Raw genomic sequence first — 25949 nt, 5'->3', positions numbered from 1 at the left:
CCTATAAATTCTTACGCAACATAACTCTATGAGGATTTTTAATAAAACAGGAAAAGCTTATATTTGGCTTATTTCAATCACTGTGTTGCATAATGACAGGCAAAATTAGAGTGAAACAGGTTAGCAAAGAAGATCTGAGCATTCAGGATCTTTATTAATTGCAGCGTAATTGCTGTACTTAATGAATTAACTAGTTGTAAGCACTGATGTTACCGGCTCGACACCTAAAATAATCTATAATTTTATATTTATACAATTACACCACACACGGACCTTGTGAGACCTCTAAAACAAAATGTACATATTTATCCCACTTTTAATTTCCTTTTCGTTTAAAAACTTTCACTACACGATTCGTCGTCTTCATCTTGATCGGCTGGTTAATAAAATGTAAAATGACAACTTGGAAACAATCCAATAAGCGACATCATAATCTAATAATTGACAGTAATAGACAATTTAAATCAGTACTGGTTAAAAAATACCAGAACCGTACCTCTATCAACGCTGACGATACTTTCTTCATCATCATTGCTCTGCTGAAATACGAAACGTTTTTAAGTGTGTAAAAAGGTTTTTAGTAAAACAACATAAGTGAAACAACATTAAATATATTGCAAAGTCGAAGTTATGAGGAGTCCCTCAAGTGGTTTATATTCAAACAACCACAGGAAATGTTCCTGAGGATATTTCTGCTTACAGGATACACGGATATTTAGCTTGGAAGCCTCGCACACATTAATTGACTTGCGGCTTCTACTCTTAAGAGAAGCATTGCAGAGTGTATTATTTTACCATAGAGTTTTTCCAATCATGCAGTGCAGAGAGAATTGAACAAAGGACTTCACATCTGCTACTGGTGAATGACACGAATAACAGCCACATTGGAGTGCCCCAAACTGGGACTTAAAAACAAAGAAGTACTGTCTATATTGAACCATTGATAACGTATCTTCTCTAAATGTACATTTACATTGGCGACATGAAAAGAGGAGTTAGAATTTTTTGCCAATGACTCAGAAATCAATTTCTAGGGCGCTTTCTTTTAAACGGCCAAAATAGTCAGACTGGCGAAACTTTATTTCCCGTGCTAGTCAGATGTAAATAACGATATACTTGAATACAGATCTCTTGAAACACTCTAAAATACCAGTAATCTGTCTGTACTGAAATAAAACATGCAGGACCAGTCTGACCGGTTTTACCGTATAAAAGAAAGCGCGCCTAGATTTCTTACTTTATCCTCGTCGTCATCCTCGATCTCAGTCTCCTCGGGTTCCTCCTCTCGATCTCCTATTGACTGCTGGGATACGATTTCCTGACCTCGTAGATCACGATTCTTAAGATTACCGATCCAGAATGCTTCGTGACACTGGTTCACCGCTAACATCGCCTGCATATGAGATAAAGGAAATGAGTAACAAGCGACTAATAATATGTTAATAATACCTTTACATGACGATTAACAATTATTGGATGAGGTTGAGTGTTGAGGTTGAGTTCAGTTTGCATTATCCGCCTCAGCTTCGCTTCGGCGAATAACCCAAACTTCGGCTTAATAATTCTCGATAACATGCGAAAACCGAATTCAATAATTGTTTTATTATGTATTTCCTTTTTAGAGAGGAAACCTGCGCCATTATTGACAACAAACTAGCGGCAAAAAATTACGTCACCTACAGATAATTTTCAATGTCGTGTAGGTGGCAAGACATTGAGAATTATCTGTAGGTTTTTAGCCAATCATAATCGAGATTAATAATCTCATTTTGACCCACGATTTGCTTACAATGTTTTAGTATCTATACTATCTGCAATATATTAAACTAGGACGGTACGTGCAAGAGGTAGACTTGTGGCAGTGTTTCACGCAAAAAAGAACTTATAAACATTAAACATGCATGGAACATTAACAATTTTCGACAAAAGTGGAATCTTATTCCACATAATAAAAAGATTGGTTGATAAAGAAAAAACGTGTCCAGCATAATACCTTCACTCGGAATACAAAAGTTTCCAGAGATTTTTTGAGGCCTGGAACGTGATTTGTCAATGAGATGTCTTTAGTCACCTGTTAAAAAACAAATTTCTGGAAATGTATATCAACTAACTTGGCGACCGATTTAAAAAATTGAATGTAGGTTCACCTTTGAATGACCGCAAAAGTGCTGTAAACTTCTTGTACTTTGTTGAAACACTTTCAATAAGCCATGAATATCATCCTGGGAATGCATCATTGGACGATCGAGCGGTTAATGGAAAACTAAAGTCAATTGACAAAATTGTCCAACAAACCTTGTTTGTGCGAAGCATATCGTCTAACGCTGGCATACCAAGACTCACAAATGCCTCAACAAAAAGACGTCCATACTAAAATAAGAAAGATGAACAATAATTAATATTCAATATGACAGTTGTACGAAACAGTTTAGTTAAAACCTTCCAGTTAAAAAAAAGTTTACCTTCAGAGCGGCCCCTAATACATTTCTGTGTTCAAAAGCCTGCAAGAGATATACACGCACCTTGTTTTATCATTTTCATGCACTTCAAACTGACAAACTGGGAATAAAAAACAAACGTTTACATTTACCTTGACAAGATTGACCAAAACATGAAACAGTCTGACAGTGACATTGATGACTACGAGTCTCTCTGCTTTCATCTGCAGAAATAGCAATGCACGACAGTAAAAACTAGGGCTCAATAATTTTTATTTATTTCAGCTAGCATTTATACCTAAAGGTAGAGTCATGCAAATTCTAAAGTATTTTCTGTATTCAAACTGGATAGCAGTATTAAATATTTGATAAACCAACCTCTATTGAATCAGACCGTTTCATCGGTGCTGACAATGAATTCTTGAAACACGAAACAAGACAATCAAGCAATGTTTTGTAATATGCGGGAAACGACGGTCTAGAGATAATAAAAAATGAAAAATGAGGCAAAGGTAGACACAAATACTAGCCAAAAGGCGTAATCCGTTAAAACTTATACCGTGTTAAAGTAGGCATCGTTGTCGAGGCAGTGCAAACACTCTTCTCATCCAAGAGTTCAGGAATAGCACAAGTTGTAATACTTTCAATAGCTGCTGAAGGATCTTTTGCTTGGAGAATATGACGTCTGTGATAAAAAACCAAAGATATTACTGAATATTCCAGTTCAATTATTCCAGTCGGTGCATGGGAATTTCAGGGGTTAGGGTCACAGATCAAAATATATGAAAACAGGCAGCAGACCTAATAATATACAAGCCTCAAATATAATTCGTGCAGTAACATTTATAAAACAACGAGATATGTTCTCGCCGTGCACATTTCAACGACAACATGCAAATACGCAGTTGTAACCCAAAAGACTGTCTTCCATTACGTTCTCTTTAGTCGCGCACCGCGCCAGCGAAGCGTACTTTGAAAAAATCTGCCCATGCATGCGCGCGGGGCGTGGCGGCGTGACGCGTTTCAACGTTAGAGTTTTCCTTGGCAAAGAGAACGTAATGGAAAATTTTCCTTAGACCTTACCCCTTTCCTGGTTACATTACAACTGTGAATAGCTGGAAGGTTAAAACCATCAACCCCAACCCAGAATCAAAATAAAAGGCCCTGGGAACCAGGTTGTTAAAACCTTGTTAGAATGTTAAGATGTTTAAAACGTACTTCAGTAAAAATTGAAGATTTTCATTGAATTTTGATCCTTGTTCTCTCTGTCCATCAGGCTGCACCCATTCCCGTTTGAGAAGATCGCCACATATAGAAGCTGGAAAATAGCATGGACATGCAAGAAAAAAAACGGAAACGAAAGAAAGAGGGAATGGATGAAAGAGGAAGTAAGTTTAGCTGGACGATATGTATCACCATATAAGGGGTCGACATGCAAGCTTTAGAAGCAACTGAGGCGTATAGTCGATCCCGTATGATTCAGTGCACATAACCAAATAAATCACACTTACATACTGACAGGCAATTAGTTTCGTTGTCAATTTTACTTTTCACGGCGGTTAGGAGTTTGACCAAAGTCACAGCAGTCGTAATTGATGGAAGAGTGGAGGAGAACTGCTCGAAGTACCGGAAGGCTTGACTGGATAGGAAGCAATCAATAAATTAATTGATTGATTGATAAAATAATAAATAATTCAATGTTTATTTACCTTGCAAGTTCCTGAAAGCCAGGTTGTGATTTCTTTGAAATTTTCGTTCTTGAGCTCAATATCACAAATGCCTTTTTGAGATGACTTTTGTTGCACGCATTATTAAAACCAGACCTGCAGAAATTGAAGACAGTTGTGTTAATTATTGTATCGCTGGTTCATACCAACAACTCTCAAATTCGTAGTTAGGTTTATTCCCTCGACATTTGACGAAACATTGGAGATGATCTCTGCATATATTGCCCAAATAGAAATGGAAGATATGAGACCTCGAAAGATATTCAACAGTTTAGAACTATAGCAGACTTTAATCAAAATTAGTTGAGTTTACCATGAGAAAAATTGAGCCATGCAAAAAAACAGACGTTCAAAACATGACGCCATTATTTTTGCTTCGTCCGTATCACTTCCTGGTCCATCCATCACGCCGTCATTAGCTTCAAACAAGTCCTGAAAGAACGCACTCGTTGTTTCCAAATGTTGACAGAGTTCAGGCAACAGCTCAAGAACGTACACAACAATTTCTTCGACAGTCTTTTGCGCGAGATGTGAAAAACCGATTTGTTTATCTTGGTGAAGCTGTAGTATGATAATAATGAAATGTTGAAGTAAGTCAATTGCTTCTCAGGACAATACAATTCAACAATAAAAGTTTTTAGTATTTTTGCACAAGTGAATATAACAAATCCTACATTCTGATTCGTGAAATTTGACGTATTATGCTGGTATTATGCTCAATTTCAAAATGGCGGCTAGCCGTTTTGTGGACGTTTCTTACAAAGAGATAAGCGAATAAATGCAGTTTTTGTGTCAATTCACTTGTGCAAAAATACTAAAACAATTATTCGCCCTAGCCTCGGTGATTATCGGGGAATATTTACCTCGACTTTCCCCGATAATCTCCAAGTCTTCGGCGAATAATTGTTAAATATCAATTGTCTAAAATATTAAAAAAAAACTTCTCGAGGTTTCGTACAATTCGTACAAGTGTATAATTGGTATGAACGAAAATATGAAAAATTACATGACCGAATAAAAAGTTAATTAGTAGCAGGTTCAGTATCAGGTAATGCATCGACTTGATGTGCTCAAAAAACAATGCAAATTAGGCTGTTTTCCAAATATTTCCCTTATACGAAAATAAATCAAATGAGGCGAATTAACTGTTGTTATGTACCTTTGAGAAACCTGCTTTGACAGAAGACGAAAGAGAGTATTCCAGTTTCTTAGCGAGATCATCCAGTAGGAAATATAGTTCTGGTGCTTGTAACTGCAAAATTTCTTTTTTCTGAATATAAATGGTTCATATATATATTAAACACAAATTCTTACATTTGACACATCATTAAAAATTGTCTCTTCTTTATGTCGTATCATTTGACAATCGCAATTATCGCATTCCTAACACCAATCGTGAACAACCCAGAACTCATTAATACTGTGAACAATTTCTACCTCCGTATTCATATTTGAATCAAGAACGGCTTTGGAGACCAACCCACATTTCAGAATCTCAAAAACATTTAGATCCAACTCTCTGAAATTAAAATAATCGGTATAAATATGACATGAGAATTCGTCAAATACTCTCCTGTTCAATATCTAACTCTACTGTACCTGAAACAAGCACGATATTTGGAAGAATGAAAAATGCCGGACATTGAACTTCTTTTTTCCTTCTTTTCTTCAATTACCGTAACGTCGTCTTTACTGGAAGTGTCTTTCTCCATGTACTGGATGTTTTCATGGCGGGAGAGAAAGCAACAATAGTATTAGTTGTTTTTTTAATACAGTTTTAAAACAACTTGGCAATTTGTCATTTACCTCGTCAATGGTCTTGTCATGTTCATTTTCCTTGTGTTTATTTCTAAATAGGAAATTTATCAATGGTCGTATAGGATGCTGTGATATACGAATGATCGAATAAACACGAGTGCAAACATCAGGTTTCAAACTTTGTCATTAGCAAATGCCCAAGACCTTGGCATCAGCACTCGTTCCTTTTTGCCAGAATGCAATTGCATATAATTGATCGTGGAGAATAATCTTATGTCTCTCATCATTTCACATGCAGCAGCACGCTTCTGTTTCAGTGCTGGAGAAAAGATGAAGATAACATACTTACTTTCCCGTTCGCGTTCTTTTGGCACTGGTCCTGGGAAGAGCAGAATTCTTCCACGCGTTTTCCTCTGTGTCAAAGTGAACCAGCGGTGGTACGAAGTTTGGAGTATCTTCAAAACAAATGAAGAGGAACGAATTATAAATAAAATTATTTATCTCGTGTTTATCTTCAGCATAAATAAAGAAGTACTAATATAACCTTTCAAACATTGATCCAACCAATCTTGTAAAATGACAATTGTTTTGACACGATTTAATGTTTTTCCCTTCATCTCCGGATCTGTTTCCGTCGAGAAAGCATTGACCAACTAAAACGATGGCGATGGAACTGGTTAACCAAACACTTCTATTGCATGGTTATATAGTTGTATAAATTCGTATAAGTTACCTACCTCTCTATACCAGTTCAAGCAGTAAAATAATGAACTACAAACAAGTTCACGATCTTGAATACTCTGTTTATTGAACGTTAAAAGGATCTCCTCCATTTTAAACATCACCACCGGGCAGCCTTTGTTTAAGCATAACAACATAAGTATCGATATATGTGAACTGGAACAATATCATGTAATCTTTTATGAGAAATTATAATGTGTTTCCATTCATACCTAACAAGGCATCGATTCCTTCAAGCTTTCCTTTGTTACGATTCTGTTCACAGACTCGAAGAAGACGGAAATGAGGCGCCGAGCAAACAGGAGCAACTGTTTGGGAACTACAAAAGATGGAGTGAAAGCAGCCCGATGAAATGAATGTGTAGAAATGTGCACGGCAAGATGATCGTTCTACAGTTACCATGGGAAGAACATGTGATATTTTTCCCATGACATAGTCTATCTATTGCCCAGGCTCTCGACCTTGAACCTGGGCTCCCACTATATAGTATACTCTGTCTTGTAGGTACATGGAAGAAGATAACGAGGTTACCTTTTGTCAGAATGGTTTATTAACAATGAAACCAAATTAAAAGCAATACAGCCTTCTTCAGCATCGTCCAAAGCCCCAACAAAATCAATGGGAAGTGCACTCCTGTGTTTATAAATGTAAAATATTTAGAGAGTGTTGGTTTGCACCCCCCTTGAATACAGATATACGATTAATATTACTCAGGAAATTCTGTTTCCACGTCGATCAAAAAGTCATCTTGGAAATCGCTAACAACTGTCTCACTGATCCAAGCCTGAGGAGAAAACGAGGTGGCAGTCAGAGAATGCCTTAGAACTATAATCGCCATAGCAATACATCAAAACTATCAAGAGACAGTTTTCACCAAAGTAATCACCATACAAGTGCCATTAGTACCATCAGATGTCACCACAGTAATCACATTGTGTGGTAGTGACATTAGTACCATCAGATGTCATCACAGTAATTACATTGTGTGGTAGCGACATCAGTACCATCAGATGTCACCAAAGTAATCACCATACAAGTGACATTAGTACCATCAGATGTTACCACAGTAATCACGCTGTGTGGTAGTGACATTAGTACCATCAGATGTCATCACAGTAATCACCATACAAGTGGCAGAAATCAGTACCATCAGGTGTCACTCAGTAATTACCATACAATGACAGAAGTACCATTACGTGTCACCACAGTAGTCATAGTCATCGTAAACAAACGTGTTACCTCAGTTTTTGTATCCAACTGTCGCTTCTCGATAACGTTCGCCAACTCATCGTAGAACAATGCGACAGCCTCTGGCACCCGAGTGATGCTATTGCGAACTAAGTCTAACAAATTGACAACCTGCAGAAGAAAAATCTTGAAGAATAAACTTACTGCTGCTCCTATACTACAAATGACTCTCATATTTCACTTCATACTTGCCTGTTTCTGTTTCTCATTTATCATACTTATTGGCTGTGACTGACTCGTCGAATCCAGGCCTGTCTCTTCTTCACCAGAGCTGCAAGAATTCAAGACGAGATAGTTTTCTGATTTTAACAATCCCACAATCAAATAATTCACAAGATAATATGAGCCAGCAGAAACCGAACATATTTCTAGCCTACTTCCGCAAGAAACGTACTACTCTTGGGCTCGGCTAAATCGCAAAGGAGTAGGTTCGATTACAACTGGTGGACCTGAGTTGCATTCCGGTTGTACGAAGGCTGCATAGCGCCAGTGGCGTAGCTAGCCCGACAATTTAGTCATGCTATGATAATATTTTGGTGTTCATTCATTGTTAAAACAATGAATTTCTAAAAAAATGAATAATGATAATAACATAAAAGTTGCATAGCATGACTAAATCGTCAGGCTGGCTACGCCACGCTAATGCGCTATCCACCACGGATAGCTGATTTCAATTCAACCAGTGCAAAAATGAATGAAAAAGTATAAAATTGTAGATATTGATCGAACAATGAATAAACAGAAACATTACTTCAGGAATGGAAAGGTTTAATTCGAATTGTGCCAAAAAACGGGCAATTTTGAAAAACCCACTGTCTGGTGGATAGCGTAATCCGACCTTCCTAAAGCCGGCGCGGCGGCCCCTGATACTTTGACGCCAGAACTAACCTAGGTTTTGCCATACTTTGAACGATCATTAAAGCACCAATGATACCAATTCGTTTATACCTTAAAACGAAACAACATATAGCGTTCAAATTAAATGAGAGCAGTGGTAAGCAGTGCCGTGGCCAAGATTACGTTAACTCTGCGAAATTATGTAGGTTTAAAGTGGTTTGCCGGATACTGTTTTTCAAAATTTTAGTGTGTATGAAACATTTATTAATGTCATGGCAACACTTTTTGCGAACGATAAATGATTCACAACCGTCTGTCTTAAATGACTTTAAAAAACGAATAAAATTATTACGTACTTCACTGAGTTGCTGGAAAGTTGTTTTCTGATAACCATATGAAGATCATCCTAAAAAAACATCGCATTTGCAATAGACGTTTATCATGATAACGTCAAACGTGGAGAGCCTGATATTACACAAAGTTTGATTGGCTCGTTAGTTTTCCTGGTGCAACAAATCAAACTTCGTGTAGCATCAGACATCCACGTTTGACGTCTTTGTCAGAAAGTCTATTAGCTAGCATTGTTATCATTCATGACCGGATTTGTATGAAAATAAAATACTGGTTTCATAAACTCTACAATACCTAGACTGAGGTTGATAAACATTTTCATGAATAGGAATAACTGAGATTATTATATCTGGTTGCACAAACATGTTATCCTTCCCCTTAAAGTGATGTTTCAGACATTAAACTGATTAGTGATTACCCAGACGATTTGAAGGAAAAATACAACAGAAAAAAACATCGTCTTTGTCTATATATATTTATCGACGGTTATGATAGAAAAAAGTGGTATTAACTAACACCAAAATACGAAATAAGCCTGATAAATTATTACACAGATAAAATGGTATATTTACATCATTGGTTACAATTTCGTTTACAACGCCAGAAAAACCTATCTAGGACGAGTACGACCTGTGCTAACTGTGCATGGTGCTAGAAATGTTTGGATCACGTCAACTACAATGTGTTACGCTCTCGATCTCTCATATTCTCCTGAATTATTATATGATTAAAAAACAGTGCACATGGAATAACTTATTGTGTTCAAATGCGAAATGAATTTTATCCAACTACCAACTATCATGATACTGACACCATATTTACGTCTTCTGGACTGCTTCGTGCAGTTAGTCCGTTGCTACCTTGAGTAACTTTATTCTCGATCACATCTATCAGGATGTCACGACCTTCCACAAAGTGAGTGTAAATTAATCGGACGTCTTCGTCATCATCTATCTTCAGGGGTATCTCTTTACCATTCCTCATCACAAAGTGTCGTTGAAGAACTTGCTGACATGCTCTGACCCCGGTGCGACGTTCAACTTCTGCTTTTAATGCGGATAAATTGAGCTGCTTTAAAACGCACAGACGTCCAGCCTGTTCGTTCTCTTTTCTTGCAATGAAATTCATTTGCACTGCATGACGAGAATCACTTAAATAACTCCCCAGTGACTCAGGGGAAGCGTCAGTTGAATCTGTCACTTCTGTAGAAAACATATAGCTCTTCAAAGCTTTCTGAGCACTTGGCCGTTTTTTCGGGTCCTTTTGAAGAAGATCTTTAATGAGCTGGCTCAAATGTATGTCATCCTTGTGATGTATACATTTATGGACGTCAAGATTGTCATTTCTTAGGTCCTCTAACTCATCAAACAAAGCCTTTTTATCTTCGAGGTAACGACTGATGTAATACAAAACCATTCCGGCGCTGTAAAGGTCTACTTTGAAATCATAATTGTTTTTTTCGAGCTCAGGAGCGCTATATAAACCAATGTTCTTTGGCGTAACGTTCTCAAATGTCGGGTCCACTAACCACGTGGACGGCGAAAATTTTATTTTCATACCGAGGTATCGTGCTTGTCCAAAATCACTTATTTTGACATGAATATCGCGGATTTGTGTTGGATTTGGAAGTGCTATGAGGATATTACCGGGATGAATGTCGCGATGAACCCAGCCACTTCTTTTCATAACAACCAAACCAATCAAAATTTGTCGGAATACATGCTCATAAAATCGTGGCCGACCTTGAGCTTGGATAATTTTTGGTCCACCCATTTTGTTGTCATAGACGAAACTTGATAAGTCTGTGGAACACAATTCCATTTGAATACAAAGTTTCTGTTCATAACCAACCTGCATTTTCCAACAATTGAAATACTTGATGATATTTGAGTCTTCAGACAGCTCCAATCGTATCAAGATTTCAATCTCCCGTTCCTGATATATTTTCTTCTTACTTCCTTCGCTTTCAACATAATCCAAAATTTTTATAGCAAACGATTTTTCTTTATGTTCCCCTTCCTCTTTACACTTCGCCTCATAAACACGACCATAGACACCTTCGCCAATATGACCTTTCCCTAACAACTGGAAGTTGTGTTGATGTGATAAGGCATCTCGGAGTTTCACAAAGTTTGTATACTCTGTTGCCGGAGTATTCATCGTCTTATATCTCAGAAATAATGCTCAAAATATATGTATCGAATAACGAAAGTACACAAACACAACAAACCATTCTTGATATATTTCACCACACGCAGATAAAGCGTCGTCATGTGACTGTAACAATATAGTATGATCTAGGGTGCCTACCTGGAAACTAATTAATTATGAATCACGAGAATTTAACAACACAACACCAATTAACGCTTCGCTTCCCACAGTTCGGCGAAACAGAGAAGAACTTTCAGGAAATTGTTTGTTATTTGTCAAGTGCTGTTATAAGAAGTCTTAATCAAACACAACTCATACGGTAGAAGAAAATATGGAACTGTCTCACGATCAAAATGCACCTGCTCAATGCAGATTTAACAAAATTCATATACTGGGAAGAGGTGCGTTTGGCGAAGTATGGAAAGCACAGTCAGAAGAAGATGGCAAATTTTACGCAATAAAAATAATGCCTTTGTCTACAGAAGGAGGCACGAAATATCACAAACGAGAATTAGAATTGCTTACAAAATTGGAACTGTCGGAGCGTAATGTTATCAAATATTTTAAGAGCTGGATAATGAATGTGGGTAGTGGAAGGCAAATGTGTATTCAAATGGAGCTGTGCTCGGTGAATTTGGGAGATTTCATCTATTTTAACAACATGGGTGGCGCTGAAATTATCAAAAGTGAAGCTCCAACACTTTATCAGCACGTTTTCCCACAGATTTTGAATGGTTTGGACGCGATCCACTCAATCTACTGGGTACATCGAGATATTCATATCGGCAATATTCTCATAGCAAACCACAATCCACAGGGAATTAGTGATATTAATGTCAAAATTGCAGATTTTGGACTAGCCAGGTACATTGAAACTGACTTCAAGATGTCAGCAAACTCGCTGACCGTAGTCCCAACATTCGGGAAACTATCTGCAGGAGTAGGGAACGAACTGTTCAGGGCGCCTGAACAGTCGAGCGAAGAATACGACTTCAAAGTAGACATTTACAGTTCTGGAATAGTCTTTTATCTACTCAAACGATATATCCCGAATAGGAGTCAGGTGGATGAAGAAATTAAAGCATTGCGAAGAAATGAACGCCATATTGAGCATTTATACCATAAGGGAGACCAAATATTTAACAACTTGATCACGCAACTACTACATGAAAACCCAGAAGAACGACCGACTGCATCTAAAGCCTTAGCATGTCTGCGTCGTGGACAAGCTGCAGTGAAGAAGTTTCTCGTAAAGAAATATGGGGAGGAAACTTGGCATAGATGCTCGTCTGATGGTGATACCTTATCAAGTATAAAAGCTACAATACAAAATAATCCTAACATAGGCATTAAAGCTGATGCACAAGTTCTACAACAAGAGATGACTATTCAAAACAAAGAGAGATTGGTGGCAATAACGTCGGATGAAGTTGCTCGTGAGATGTTTCTTAGTGCTGAAACCAAAGGGGAGAAAGTGATGATTATTGAATCAGACGGGAAAAAACAGCCTCTATAAATTAAGATCTTACTTAATGTAACACGACACGGCTATAGCCTTCGAAAGCAATGACCCGAGATGACGGTGAATTTTCTGCAATAAAAATGATGTCTCTCTATCCATAAGAGATACATACCCACGCAACAAAACGTGTCAAAAACTTACAAGCGCTACTTGTTGGATGTAAGGAATATGTTAGTTAGGGTTAGGCTCAATAATCAGTTTGTGAACCACATCTTGAACTGTCAGTTCTACAAGCACTCCTTTATGAATTAAATTAAATTATTATTTAAAGTCTTTAAACACTTTAAAGAGGTTTAAATAATTATTTTACTCAAGGACACCCGTTTTAGCCGCTTCCGATAAATTATAGGTTTAGTGAAAACGAAGCTTTATTTATTAAATATTAATTCCTCACGGTAGTCAAATATCAAATAATAAAGTATATTTTGTAGTAGTGAGGTACAAATTTTAGTACCTCCACTGCTATTAGAGACAGCTGCCCCCTTGCCTTTTGCCAGGAGAGACAAGGGGAGCAAATTAATTATAAATTTTATGTTCAGTTGTGACATACAGGTTTGACATCGAACCAGCGCTGATTAACAAATCAATTTACAGGATAAGGCCACAGTATCTGGTTAACAAATCAACCATGGCCATAAACGCAATATGTCAGTGCATGGTCAAACCTGCATACTATTATAATAAAACACACTATGATATATAATGAACAATTGTGTTTGGAATTGATTGACTTCCTGTTTTCTTTCGCGGAAATACCATGAATAAATAATTACGCAACAACAACCTGCCGGGTATTTGCTTACAACTAAGTTTCATCACATTTTGAACGTATAATACCTATTTAAAAGATAGAAATTATGACTAACGAGACGGTGGAATATGATAAAGTTGGAAAAGCTTTAGAGCTTAAATATACGATTGACGGTTTGCTTGGAATGGGTGCCTTTGGTGACGTCTACAAAGCCAAGTGTACGGAGGATGAGAAAACTTATGCTATCAAAGTCCTTCCGTATGGCGATGAGGGCAAACAAAAGTATCAAGAACGAGAATTAAAACTACTTACAAAAATGAAACTGTCAAATACATCTGGCTCAAATGTTATCAAGTATTTCAAAAGTTGGCTTTTACGCGTTAGCGATGGAGGTTATCGACTGTGTATTCAAATGGAACTCTGTTCGTTTAACTTACGAACTTTCGTCTCTAAACACGAGAATGGCATGAAATTTATCCAAGATTCGCTCTTTCATCGACATGTATTTCATCAAATTTTAAATGGCCTTGTTTTCATTCACTCAATGTATTGGGTGCATCGCGATATTCACCCAGGTAATATTCTCATTGTTAATCCAAACCCACAACAAATAACTGATATTCATGTCAAGATCGCTGACTTTGGACTTGCTAGGAATATGGATCTTAAAATTAAATTAAAAGTTTTGCCTACGGGAGAAATCGGCCATGAGAATGAGGAACTAACGCAATTTTATTTATTCTCGAATTGTGCGTACATGGCACCGGAGCTTGCCACTAATAATTATGATTTCAAAGTCGACATGTATAGTGCAGGAGTCGTGCTGTACTTCATCAGCTGTTTTCCACTGAAATCAGATGATCAGTCAAAATTGAAGTCAGAGATCGAAGAGCTAAGACAAGGCCGTCGTGACATAAGAGAATGTTTACATCACAAGAGCGACGAAATATTAAGCCGTCTCATATTAGGGTTAATTCAAGAAAATCCAAAAGCACGCTTCAGTGCCCATGACGCTAGGAACTTCATGTCTTCTCAAGAAGCAAATGATTTACCTGACGGGAACGAAGCCATGGTTATTTCACCTGCAATTGACTGCAGTCAGGCATCGAAGATCACGTTCATTGCAAGAGTAGAAAATGAAGAGCATGTTCATTTCTGCGTTATAAAAGAACTCACATTATCCGCAATAAGAGCAGAAGTTGAACGAAATACTAACGTGAAAGCCGACCAACAAGCTCTTTTTATCAAGCGCAAGATCAATAATGAAGATATGCTTATCATTATCAAAGATGATGAAGACGTCAAGAATAATTTCCAGGACGCAGCAGATAAACATTATGAGATCGTGATGGTAGTTGAACAAAGAGAGAATATTCAAGAAAACAGCAATGAAACAAGTCAAAACAACTCTGGAGATACGACTATGGTGTCTACCGAATGATAGAACGAAGTTTGTTTTAGATACAAAGAATATTGCATGATTGAAGATGAGATTGTTATATTCTTATACTCCAATATAAATGAGCTTTGGTCAGGATTTGGTCAATATATTTGAGGACAGGAAGGTTGAAATGACCAAATGAACTGCCGATAGGCTACATAATAAAATTTGAATTCTTTTAAATTATTAATTGGTTTCCAATTTCATATTCATATCTGTTTTGTGATTTTACAGTTTGTTGTAACTTGTAAACTATTTTAATGTAACTTGCTTATTAATTTTAATACTTTACACATGCATAGTTTTTTCATGCATCTATTATATCATTTATTATAATATTATACGCTTTCATATATATTATTCATGTTTCAAACAATAAATAATCCTACCTGTATCATACTGCCATCATCATTATGAAAAGCCAAAGAACTCAACATCTGAAATAACTTGCGAGTTTGGCCGATACTCAGGTTGTCCAAATAATCCAGTATACCCTGAAGAAAGATTCGGAAAAACGCAAGTATCAGAATGAAAGCATTCTCCACCCATGCATTGCATGGTACCTTCAGCGCGCCATCTCTTTCCCTTGTTAAAGAAGGCAGAGAGAAAACACTCATTTTGACTAAGAGCATACAGGCACTTTGTTTCCGCAAAACCAAACATAGTACTGTAAAACTGATTTTAGATCAAGAACAGCCTGCGAAGCCTGTGAGAAGAGAAAATGCCATTTCCACTTACTTTGAGAAAGATTGCAAACGAGGACATATGAGACGGATGGTGTTCAACTAAATCACTCAAAACATCGAGAGATGGATCTGCTTCATTGGGAAAACCACTACCAACATGAGTGACCAAGGCACCAACGACTTCCTACAAACAAAAATACACATTTAGAAATACTTGGTCGTGATGTGACTGATGTCTTCTTCCACGTCGACCAACATCAGAAACGTTTTCTCCTCAATATAAAGATCTTGTTTTATAGTAAAACTAGAGACATGAAGATCTTCCCACGACAAATGTGATCTTCAGCATGGACTACCAATTTTATTTTACTTTCGCGCCAAGCATGTGATTGTTTAGCGAAACATGGCCAGACCATGAATGGGACGGGGGGTTGTCCACGCCATTATGTAAAAAGTGTAGCAGTTAAACATAAACGTTCATGGGCCGGTTAATGTTTAAAGCTAGGTCGGCGCTAACCCTGGGTTAAATTTTACTGCGCTGCTTTGGCTTATGCGCTTCTGAACCACTGTTGATTCTAAAACTTTAGAAAATATGACTACAATCGGTCCAGAAAACAAGCGGTTGAAAAAATTAATGTAAAGATTTGCCTTAACCCAGGGTTAAAACTAACCGACTTTTTAACAACCGGCAGGCCAGGTGTCGAGAATTTCTTACTAAAAAGCTCGAGGAATACGACAAAAGAAAAGATAATTTAGCGCGAAAATGACGAATTTTGTACTCGTAGTCACCCTCAAAGCTCCCCAATAATCCTTACCGTCCCCTATTTTATAAAACTAGCTTGAATGCTATTCTATCTACCTGTTTGCAGTACAGATCAAAAGAGAGAAAAGCTTGAACGTAAATGGCTCTCGCGTAAGAAGAAACAATGGAATCAGGAGATCGAAGAAGTACTTCAGAAATGATCAAAAGATTTTCGAAATATTCTCGTAGAACCTAAAAAATAGGGAACATATACGATACGTTACTTCAAAGCATTTCATAACTGGCATCTGTGGTCAATGCGTAATACATGTAGTGCATGTCTGAGTCTGAGAGCAGTTGTTCACAGCAAGAAATTCACGCGCGGCAGAATTACTCTCAGTCTTTTTGAGGACTGTCAAAAAAATCAACAAAAAATGACGAAGTATTCTCCTTGCCAGGAGAAGTGAAAACTACGCTTATCCTTCATTCAAACTTTCTTTAAAACCTGTTTATAGGATGTAAGAGACGATGTCGCAAACCTGTCCAAAAAACTTGAATGCCTTGCCCAGAATATCTTCAGTAAAACAACCGCTGCGGATTTTGTTCCGTAGCAAACTTTCAACAAGTTTTCTCTTGCTGGTCACAGCATAAAGAATGAGAGCGACGAAAATATCTATCACCAAATGCTCCGATGAATTTTTTACATTGTCCAAGGTCTACAACAACAAATATTAAATACTCGGTCTCGGTTCAAACCAGAAAAATATATAAATCAGTGCAATGGGTAAAGCCAAAGGGCCGGATTAACGGACTGAAACCTTTCTAGTATTAAATACTTACGTGCATGGTGTATGACCTGCAAGCTAATTCACTTATATTGATATCACCAAGCAAAATTACTAGAATATTATTACAAAATAATGAAATGTTGCCTCCACCTTAACGATAAGGGTTAGCATAAGACAGCTTACCTTCAACCAACCGTCAGCTATAGACTTTCGAAATCTGATACTGGCTTTAATAGCATCCAAGGTCAGTAAAACGCCATCTTTTGAGTTGCGTCTATCAGAACTTGGGAGAGAAAAAACATGCATTTCTTGTGAACGCATGAACAAGGGTAATCAATCTTATTCTGATATAAATTAAATTACCTTTTTCTAACGTGCGATGGAGTTGAGGTAGCCGACGGAATCAGGGAACAACTAAACTCCAGATTATTGCGTAGTTCAGTTATCGCCTGCAGTGGACAGAGAAACGACATTAAAATCTTTGTGGAGAAATGATTTACATATCACACGTTCGCACCAGCTGACCTCACTTACAGTAGACAATCAGTATTACTAACGAAGGATATTACTATTATCTGGGGGATCCATGGTCATCTGGAGGCGAGGACCGCGAGGTTGCAGATTTTCCTTGGGGATGCACTATTCGGCTACTTGTACTACAGTCCTTGCCCACCTTCCTACCCTCAAAATATTTGTAAATGTCCACTATAATAGGAATCATGTTTTTCATCATGTATGATGCTTGATACCGCGCATGCAGCAAAAATCGTGGGAAACCTAGGATCTGACTCAAGTCCGGGTGATCATCACCGTGACGTGAAGGAGGTGTTCACAGAAATGTTCAAAGACTCTGGGTTCATTCTCTTCATTTCTTTGAGAGAAGTACAGTATCAACAAAAATATCACCTCAAAAGCTTCGTTGTCTGCAACTGATTGTAAAATAAACTTCACGACCACGGGAAGATCATCCATTTCTGTTGAGGATAACATATTGATTACAGATTCTCGCACCTGAGAAAGGAAAGGTATCAAGACAACTGACTCAGAACCTGAAATAGCGACCGGCAGTGAGTTTCCCGACCAAATTCCAGTTGTTCCCCCTATGGTTAATTGCTGTACTGATTGCAAATTCGACCGGACAAATTTTAGGCGAAAAATATACGTATTAAATGCAACCTAAAAAGACACTAGATTATTAAAGAGACCAGATTATTAAAAGAGAGGAACGACGTGTTTTTGCTAATCACTATCAATGAATCGGACTCTTGTGACTGACTGTACCTCAGAAAGTAGATCAGTTTTCAAATTGAGATTAGTGAGAGTGTCCAGTATTGCCAATGTCAACTGTGAATTCTCTTTCATTATGTCTCTAATAATTGAACAACAAGTTCTCACTTACTTTTCATGCTACTAATTGTTATATATCATACAGGAAACTATGCTGGGACCCGCACCACAAATTTCTGTCCAGTTTTTACATTGGAAGAATACTCAAGTTCAAGAAGATGACGGAATCGGATAAACATGAATGTGTGCTTGACAAGATTTACACGTGAGATTCTAGACTTCAGGTCATGCTTGGTTAACCAGTTAGCTTGGTTAACGCAAATCAACGAATCATTTTCTCTCCGGCAACGAGAATGTTCTACTATCCTAGGTTTTACTGAAAATTGCGCAATTTTTAGTGCCTTAAAAGGAGTCAAAAGGAGCAGGCACAGGTTTTTGAGAAAAATAAGCTTAGAAAAACTAAAAAAATTGGGTGAGGCCCCAACTCCGTTGCCAGAAAACGAGGGCTACTGAAAATATTAGGATGCTTCATGCTTGACTTTAGAGAGTAATAGTCATGGGTAAAAATATTAGTTTACATTAATTCTCTGGCAATTTCCACATGTTCGTTGTCGTCAAGGATTTCTGGAATAGCAGTAATAATTTCACGTTGTATTGACACACTTGAGATACTGATGATTTCCAATAATTTGCCACTCAAATCCTGGAATAATGATGTATAATGATGTATTTCGTTTAGTCTAATATTCTCTTGAAATACTTCATACATACAACTACATAATACAGTATAATGACCCTAATAAAACTTAATACTTGTAGTGTCAAAATATTATCCCAACCATTTTACTCAGCTAGTTAGCTAGTAGCTGCCACTCACATGCAAATAAAATGGTCGATCTATACAAAGTAATAAAGTTAAAGCACCTTTGGATGGGAAATTTTATCCAACCATTTAAATTGATTAATAACCAATCTTGGTATGTCATGCTCTGAAACTCTACAAAACATAATAATTCTAAAATGAATAACAATGTTTTCCACGAGAGCATCTAGTAAACTTAACTAGTTTTCAAAAACTATTTTACCTGCTGCTATCATCAGAAAACTCTGGGATTTTCTCCAACAGAACATTGGCAATTAATGGCTATAATATGGATAAAATAATTTATGATTTAGGTTTAGTATTCCTTATCACCTTCATATGAGAAAACTGTAATTAGTATACACCTGTAGCATTTCAACTCCTAGGAATATTCTCATCAAACTGTCTTGAACTGGGCCACGGGTACTGAAAATTTCAGCATGTGATGTATTTAATACACAGTAGAACAAAAAAGATGTGTTGGTCAAGGTATGTATATTCCGGCAAATACCTTTCTTCAACATTTTCAGAAGTTGATGTTGGCAACAAGGATACACAGAACCTTGGAAAGTAAGTGTTACAGAAATTATTTTATGGGTAATAAACATTAAGGTGTACAGAAATTCCTATATATCAATGTATCACTGTAAGTATATGTTGATTACTGCAAGAAAACTGTACCTAATGACATAAAGTTTTTTACCTCTCTGGTTCTTCAAAATAGCTTGTTAAACCTTCAATGAATTCATCCAGAACCTATTAATTGACAGGACATTAAATGATATGACCAATCTTAATCACATCATATGAGGCAAATTGTATTAGTTAAAATATCAACATGGATTTTGTTGATCAACCAACATATTGGTATTAGAGAAAGCTAGTATAAAACTCATAATAAATTTCATTGCTTTGCAACCAAATGAATCTAAATACCTGAGGATAATTCTGATGTCTTTTTAATCCATTTGATAAATTTCTCTGAAATATTGTCTGATCTAATTCTAAAAAGATAATCAACATTCATTTTTATCAATCAGATTTTGACTACTTCAGTACTTCAATATAATAACATCAAGGACTTACTTATTTTATGTGGTGCTTCTCCTATGCTAAGAATTATACCAGCTTTAGTCACTAGTTTACCAAATGTAGATTGCAACACTTTGTTATTGTGATCATTCCTAGATACATCATTTTCTTTTCCATTCTTTCGTTTCTTGTTGCTTGAAGCTGTATGTTAAGTAATGTACATGATGAATGAAAATAAGTCAAGTTGTTTGACCTACTGATGTAGACACATCCAGATCATGACAAACTAGTGTTGGTGATGGAATAGAATTGACAACAATTTCAATTAATGTCAGGTTCAAATTTGCAGGCAAGTCTAATTGTTTTCAGTAATCTTGATGTTCACACTAGTTGAATAATGGAACTCCCATATCTCTCCTCCAAGGTATTTATACCATCCATTGACAAATAAGTTTTGTTTGGAAATGGCAGACATGGCCACAATTAAAGTACTAAACTGACTCTCCATCTATTTATAGATATGCTACACGCTTGATGTTTTACGACTAGATGGTTAGGTTCGGATGAAAATGTCATTTTTGCTTTTGCGGCAACTTGAATAGTTTAATTACACAACTAAAAACTCTGAGTCTGCAGTTTATCAGCATGCAACAATGTTGTGCTGCCATTATTGTTCACACTTGTCAACAACATTGAACAATATTGTTGAAACTGAATCGGGTGTAACAATATTGTTCAATGTTGATAACAACTCTGAACAATGTGGTCAGCACAACATTGCTCCATCCTGTTCATATCAATATTGCATCAACCTGATCGTTTTTACGCGTGTAATTATCAGTGTGTCCCAGTGGTGTGTCCTGACTCCTGAATTGTTAAAATGGATTATTAATATTTTATGTCTAGTGAATCAAATCAAATAAATCAATCAATGGATAGAAGTATGGCAACTAACTTGGGTTTATCTTGTCTGAATTGGAAATTCTTTTCCTTGACTTTAACATTATTGTCAAACATATGCACGAACGAAAATTACCAAAAATACAACTCTCATATCAAATATTAAAATTCATTTATTTCATTACAACATTGCAAATTGCCGCCATTTTCTTTCTAATTTCCCGCCAATATCCTCGTATACTGTCGTTAACGGATCGTACATTGTCGAAAACTGTCGGCCAAGTCGGAAGTAATGAGTAATGACAGTAAATTTTTGAATTTTGTCGCCATCTATTGTGTGTTTTTGTACTGTTGTTTTTCTCAGGAAGCTATCAGAAATTTGACTCCGATTGCATACTTTTTACACTTAATTATTGTCTGTGTTAGAAAATGTATTTCCTAAATACGTTGGTAAGTCAGAATATATTTATTTTGTTTTGAATTTTAGACGTGTTCTCATTTCAATTAGAACAATTTTCTGCATTTTGACGACTTTGCATTCTATTGTTTTGGCGCAATCCTAAATTGTTCTTGACTAATCTTGAGGATGAGGATAATGATTTTTATTAGCAATCAAACAAAACGCTCACGTTCTAAACATCATTAGAAATTGTGACGAACAATAACGAGTAAGCAATTAAAAGTTATTTAGAATGCGTGTAAACGAACTTTGATACTGTCTTTCCTTTTCATGTGTAGCTGTCAGATTCTTGCTGAAATATATACACACGCAGTCGGTGTCGAAAATCCAGTCTTCAAAAGACCTTTGGCCTACTGACTTTTTTATTAAGGGGGAAAAATAAACACATTTTTAATCAGGTAAAATAGTATATTTTACTTCTTTATCAAAACTATAGGAATGAAGACCCCCTGGTTCATTGACTTCATTCTCGTTGTAGATTTCATATTCGGGGGGATTCCCGTAATTTTTTACCCATGCTATATTGAATTCCAGTTTATGATTATTAGGAATATCATAACTCATAAGTGTATGCAATAAGAATGTAAAACAACAAAAATAACTCTCCAAGGTTTATGATTTCAAATGTATTGTGTTCTCCATATGTGCCATAAAGTCCATCAAAAACATGCTCCGTTTTTTTGGACTAAACTCTTAAAATATTATTATTTTAGAAACTTGAGCATGCAGATGGTGCGACAGAGACTAAACATAATAAAGCGAGACAGCCCAGCTGTGACAAAACCTGTGAAGGATGGGGATCTGGATGAAAAAATCCGTCGGATACGAGAAGAGAACAAGAAAAGAGAAGAACGCTTTCATGAAATTGAGCAAGATAAGAAATTAGCATTAAATGCAGCATCAGAGAAAAAATCTGATAAGACTAGCCCAAAGGTGAAATCAAGTGAAGGTAATATTGACACAAACCAAAATAGAACTATGATGGATGGAGTTCAGTTAGGTTACCACAAAAAAACAACAAAAGGAAGAGGACAAAGGCTCTTGGAGATGAGTCATCAACCTTCAAAAGCTAAGTTTTTTGAATCTAGATATCATTCTGATCATCTGATCGAACATTTGCCTGGACAAATTTCACTCAAGAGTAAATGTCGAACAAGCATCCGAGAACGAATTAAAACCATAAGTAAGCAGAGTGTGACCACAAAACCTGACGTCAGTCTAAATAAAGAAATGGAGATCAGCAATGCTCACACTGAGTGTGGGAATAATGTGGATTGTACTGGAAATGACCAGTGTCAGGAGGCAACTAAAGGGAATAAAGAGTTGTTGCAGCATACTAAAGGTGATCCAAGTACAAATGAGGAAAAATCACTAGAATATATGCTGGATGAAGTTGATATACAAGAAGCAACTAAGGAACAAAATCAAGGAGAAAGCACTGAGGGCAACATTGTCCCGACTCACACAACAAATCCTGAGACAGACAAAGACATTTTAAATGACGTGCAAGAACAAGACACAATAAACAAAACAGACACTTCACAAACACAATCACAAGCTGAAACTTCTAATTCTACACCAAAAAATGAAAAGCCTAAAATTACAGTAAAATTAAAGAAAACTGTGTCAAATAGTAGTTTTGACGAATCTATGTCTCTGCTTAGTCCACTAGATTTGCCAAAAAACTGGGGGGATTTGGACTTTAGTGATGATGATTTATTACCTGTGTCAATATGGAAGGATTAAATCCTTTAAAATGTTACATGGTGCAAAATTTTAATAGCTTTGAGCTAATAAGGGATCTTAAAAAATACCTTCATTGTAAAATGACCACATTCATAAAAATACAGACAAAAATTCTTTTTAATTATTAGTCTGTACTATTTTAATCATCTACTGTATATTTATAGTCACATTTTACTTAGAAAGTTTACATACCATAGATGTCTAGGAAATAGATATTGTAGAATTTGAATGTTTATAATCACTAGATGATGCTAAATGCAATGAATGAATATTGCCTTCCTAACTGCTGTTTTCATGTGTTTGTCTTGATATTTTTTCTAGCTAAACTACTTTTGTCAAACTAGTTATAGTTTAAAGAGCTCCAGCAGACTTCAGTTTAGGCACAAGTTGCCCTTTACTTTGGAGAGCTGTGGTATCTGAACTGCCACCAATAGATTCCCCACCAATAAACACTCTAGGAACCTATAAACAAATGTACCAGGTTTTATAAAGGGTTCACAAATGGACCTACATGAATGTATTTAACTAAATGGTTTGACTAATCTTGGATCTCTGTTTGCAGCATAATGACAGGTTATTTTCCCATCCCTTGAATTACCCTAACCTCATCACTAACATGAGATCCTGTCTCAAAGACAAACGTATTTCAGGGTACATTCTAACACTTCATGCCATTCGGAATAACCCTTTTTTTTACCATTGCTGTCGTGCAATTCTAAGTCAATAAGACTGGCAATTAAATACAAGATGCACAGTCATTTTACTACAGTATACATCAAAACATCTTGCAGGTGTTCTAAACATACAGCCTGCAGCAAAGTAAGAAATTAATAGCTTAAAACTTTACAGCACATATGCCTTCCATGGTTTCTGAACGTTTAAATATAAGCTTACAGTTTTTGCTCCAGTAATACCAAGCAATATATCTTGAATTTCGCCACCATCATCTCTCGTGTCGAGCTCAATAACCAAAAAATCCTTCAAACCAACATCTGAGAATATTTTCTTTACAGATTTACAGTGTGGACAGTATGTCTTGGAGAAGACAACAACTTTGTTGCCCTTAATCTGTGTTTCTACCCATTCTTTTTTGCTCATTTTGCTTTTTGCAAACACCGCCAAATTAAAACAAAGTCAAGTTGTTTCAGTTTCCAGCAAAACACAGCAACCGTTGCTTGCACAGCAGCTGATATAATGATTAACTTATGTAACTCACAAAATTTAAATAGAAATTGTTTGAAAATTCCTTAAAACGCCCTAAATATTCCTCAAATATTTGTACAATTCCTCAAATCGTTGAAATTGTGTCACACAGTTGCCAAAAGTGTTTTTTCAATAAAAAAATACCAAAGTTTGGTTGCGAAAGCCGAAATTATTTACAATGTATTTGCAAATTTTGTACATTTTTGTATTGAGTGCGGCCAAAAACACTAAAAATGGCAACAATTCTTTTACATTTAATTTGTAGTTTAGAGACCTTGTGGCCTTTGCAAGGCCATGTTCTTTACATGCATTTTGCAACATTTCAAAATCAAACTTTGCAATTTTACTGATTTTAGAATCAACATAGAGTATTTCTCAGAAATATTAGTACAGTACATGGATATAATTCTATAACTTTTTTCAAGATTTTTTAATAATGATGAAAAGACAGTCAAAAATAAAATTAAAAGAAACAGAACAAAATAATACAAAATTTTAAATCTTAATTTTGTGATCACTGTAATGTGGTTTATATCAGGAGTGCTGCCGCTGCTTGACTAAGCACAGACTATGGGTTATCGACCAAAAACCCTCTCCAAATTTCCTGTTTTTAAGGACAACTCATTTAAAGTGAAGGCATATGCTTTTGCATAAATTATGGAACTATCAACAATGTGAATGAGTCAATATGACTAAGGAATAAGTAATAAGCATGACGTTTCATTCTATAAGTGACCTTGAATACACGAAAAAAGAATCCTTTCTTTTCAAGGAACCATTGCGAAAGAGGGACTCTTTTATCACTGTCAATTTTAAAAAATTTGTTAATTGTTATTCGACGTCTCACGCAATGATTCATGTTAGAGAGAGCCCGAGCACAGAATACCTAACAGAAGTAGAACTCCTGTACTTTTTTCGTAAGTGTGATTCGTCATGATTCGTCACTTACCAAGTGCATTTTTTTGAGGTAGTCACCCCCCTGCCAATGTCTAAAATCAGCCCATTTTTAGTATTGGCAGGGGGGTGACTGCCTCAAAAAAATGCACTTGCTAAGTGACGAATCATGACGAATCACACTTACGAAAAAATAGTATAGAGTTCTACTTCTGTTAGGTATTCTGTGGCCCGAGAGTTTTGTCCTGGGTGGCAATGTTTACACCTGGGTTAGATATCCCAGGGAGGAGGGCAGCCTTCTGCTCCCGGCGATGAACACGATCTTGCTGGCTCAAGCGAAAGCTGACGAACGATGATGGAGCAATTTGAAACGACCTTGATTAG

At 36.5% G+C, this 25949-nt stretch overlaps 6 protein-coding genes across 9 annotated transcripts; 3 read left to right on the top strand and 3 right to left on the bottom strand.

Moving 5' to 3' along the window:
- Positions 1-86: 86 nt before the first annotated feature.
- Positions 87-21459, bottom strand: LOC114521963 (Fanconi anemia group D2 protein-like). 3 transcript variants are annotated; one of them, XM_028542543.1, is made up of 45 exons: positions 21318-21459; positions 20417-20563; positions 20267-20334; positions 20034-20086; positions 19842-19892; positions 19696-19756; positions 19554-19612; positions 19393-19465; positions 19047-19171; positions 18463-18550; positions 18088-18192; positions 17545-17630; positions 17365-17464; positions 16933-17109; positions 16511-16645; positions 15704-15835; positions 15355-15459; positions 9106-9155; positions 8801-8860; positions 8105-8183; positions 7904-8023; positions 7375-7448; positions 7196-7297; positions 6877-6983; positions 6661-6779; positions 6468-6576; positions 6273-6378; positions 5972-6014; positions 5765-5880; positions 5603-5684; positions 5325-5435; positions 4479-4726; positions 4148-4261; positions 3950-4077; positions 3657-3756; positions 2998-3123; positions 2817-2916; positions 2591-2662; positions 2463-2501; positions 2296-2370; positions 2148-2222; positions 1994-2071; positions 1238-1393; positions 497-539; positions 87-376 (listed from the first exon to the last, which is right to left on the bottom strand). In XM_028542543.1, exons 1-45 carry the CDS (start codon positions 21364-21366, stop codon positions 333-335), a joined length of 4290 nt encoding a protein of 1429 aa, XP_028398344.1. In that variant the 5' UTR covers positions 21367-21459; the 3' UTR covers positions 87-332. The 3 variants fall into 3 exon arrangements, with proteins under 3 accessions (XP_028398344.1, XP_028398345.1, XP_028398343.1); XM_028542544.1 differs by having other exon boundaries at positions 497-536; XM_028542542.1 differs by lacking the exons at positions 87-376; positions 497-539 and adding an exon at positions 630-905.
- Positions 9564-11363, bottom strand: LOC114521967 (DNA damage response protein kinase DUN1-like). The gene has a single exon (XM_028542549.1). It carries the CDS (start codon positions 11258-11260, stop codon positions 9899-9901), a length of 1362 nt encoding a protein of 453 aa, XP_028398350.1. The 5' UTR covers positions 11261-11363; the 3' UTR covers positions 9564-9898.
- On the top strand, positions 11420-13043 carry LOC114521969 (eIF-2-alpha kinase GCN2-like). Its single transcript, XM_028542551.1, has one exon. The coding sequence runs from the start codon at positions 11583-11585 to the stop codon at positions 12765-12767; it is 1185 nt and encodes a 394-aa protein (XP_028398352.1). The 5' UTR covers positions 11420-11582; the 3' UTR covers positions 12768-13043.
- On the top strand, positions 13553-15256 carry LOC114521968 (interferon-induced, double-stranded RNA-activated protein kinase-like). Its single transcript, XM_028542550.1, has one exon. It carries the CDS (start codon positions 13631-13633, stop codon positions 14963-14965), a length of 1335 nt encoding a protein of 444 aa, XP_028398351.1. The 5' UTR covers positions 13553-13630; the 3' UTR covers positions 14966-15256.
- Positions 21460-21589: 130 nt separating the features above from the next.
- On the top strand, positions 21590-23528 carry LOC114522016. 2 transcript variants are annotated; one of them, XM_028542616.1, is made up of 3 exons: positions 21590-21712; positions 22001-22120; positions 22436-23528. In XM_028542616.1, exon 3 carries the CDS (start codon positions 22446-22448, stop codon positions 23466-23468), a length of 1023 nt encoding a protein of 340 aa, XP_028398417.1. In that variant the 5' UTR covers positions 21590-21712; positions 22001-22120; positions 22436-22445; the 3' UTR covers positions 23469-23528. The 2 variants fall into 2 exon arrangements, with proteins under 2 accessions (XP_028398417.1, XP_028398418.1); XM_028542617.1 differs by having other exon boundaries at positions 21590-22120.
- A 112-nt stretch (positions 23529-23640) lies between these two features.
- LOC114522018 (glutaredoxin-like) lies at positions 23641-24651 on the bottom strand. The gene is made up of 2 exons (XM_028542618.1): positions 24363-24651; positions 23641-23930 (listed from the first exon to the last, which is right to left on the bottom strand). Exons 1-2 carry the CDS (start codon positions 24564-24566, stop codon positions 23820-23822), a joined length of 315 nt encoding a protein of 104 aa, XP_028398419.1. The 5' UTR covers positions 24567-24651; the 3' UTR covers positions 23641-23819.
- Positions 24652-25949: the final 1298 nt, after the last annotated feature.

This window comes from Dendronephthya gigantea, unplaced genomic scaffold (assembly GCF_004324835.1).
Source record: "Dendronephthya gigantea isolate DGI-Jeju-01 unplaced genomic scaffold, DenGig_1.0 000021F, whole genome shotgun sequence".
Lineage (NCBI taxonomy): Eukaryota > Metazoa > Cnidaria > Anthozoa > Malacalcyonacea > Nephtheidae > Dendronephthya > Dendronephthya gigantea.
Note: the sequence above shows the minus strand (reverse complement) of the source record. Positions and strands in the feature narration are given on the sequence as shown.